Here is a 1,137-nt window from a genome sequence, read left to right on the forward strand (position 1 = left end):
TTCTTGGCGTGTCGGGGATTGTGCTCCTGCTGCCTGCTGGGACGCACTGCTGGTGTAAGGCACTGTACGGTGGGGGGGGTGTCGGCGGTCGGTTCACCACTTCCTCATAGGGAGGTAGTAAATAATTTGGCAAAAACCCTAAAAGCAGGAGGGAAGGAGAAGTTGTTTCACAAACAGCTTATCTCAGGAAACAAGTCATTGATACAAGTCGATATGTCATTTGTCATCTACCAGCACCTTCCCACTGAGTAGCTCAATGGGCTTTACAAGGGGAGGCAAAACTCGGCCCAAATGAGATGTGTCACGTTTTGGAGAAGCAACATCCACAGCACCATTACAGGAGGAGATGGACACAGTTTGGAACGGCAGCCTCCTCTCCTAGCTCTCAAGTGGACGCTTAGGGCCACCAGGTAAACCTCCCCCCAGCACCCTGTACCCCAACACAGCCCCACAAACCGCACCAAAGGATGGTCTGCGTTGGCTGGAGGGAACAACCTGGGAGGTAACATGTCAGCCCTCTCCTGCACCCCCTTCTCAGTTGAGTTTCCACTTTCAAGAGGAAAGATTTCATCTCACAAAGCTTTGCGCAAATACCAAGAGACACACAGTTACAAGAAACCTCAGATCCTGGCCTTTGGTTGTTGTTTCAGTGCTGAATTTGGTTTTTCTGGTGTGGTCAGAATAAATTGGCAGTACTGGCAAGAGAGTTTCGTTTACTGTATTTACAGCCGCTTTGGCTTACAGCCAAAATGAGATTTGTTCATTTCTCAGGAGGCCACAAAGTAGTCTATATAGACAGAATGTACTTAAAATAGTGGAAACATTTCCACGCACAGTTGCTATCCTTGGGGCTGGGAAAGAAAAGGCTGCTGGGGATTATTTCTGAGGTGGCTGCAAGAATTTAATGAGAAAACCAAGTTCATACTTGCAACTCAACAGTCCACTACAGGAAAGTCGGTTCTGGTTCCTCCAGCCCAATGCCAGGACTTGCTGTTCTAACACAGCGTAGTGGAGCGCAACTGAGAGCATGACTGTACTTTCCCTGAGCTGTGGGCAAGAGCTCCTTTGTGTGAAGTCCTAGGGCTGCTCACCAGCAGCATGGTCACCAGCAGCACAAGGTGGGAGCCAGTACAGTTC

General features: G+C 49.3%; 1 protein-coding gene across 1 annotated transcript in view; it reads right to left on the minus strand.

Moving 5' to 3' along the window:
- The window catches only part of WBP1L (WW domain binding protein 1-like), a 23,645-nt gene that overhangs the window by 1,268 nt on the left and 21,240 nt on the right, over positions 1 to 1,137 (minus strand). Inside the window, exon 4 of the mRNA XM_009869157.1 lies at positions 5 to 138. Coding sequence (XP_009867459.1) covers positions 5 to 138 — 134 coding nt within the window. The remainder of the gene's footprint in view (positions 1 to 4; positions 139 to 1,137) is intronic.

This window comes from Apaloderma vittatum, unplaced genomic scaffold (genome assembly GCF_000703405.1).
Source record: "Apaloderma vittatum isolate BGI_N311 unplaced genomic scaffold, ASM70340v1 scaffold10245, whole genome shotgun sequence".
Lineage (NCBI taxonomy): Eukaryota > Metazoa > Chordata > Aves > Trogoniformes > Trogonidae > Apaloderma > Apaloderma vittatum.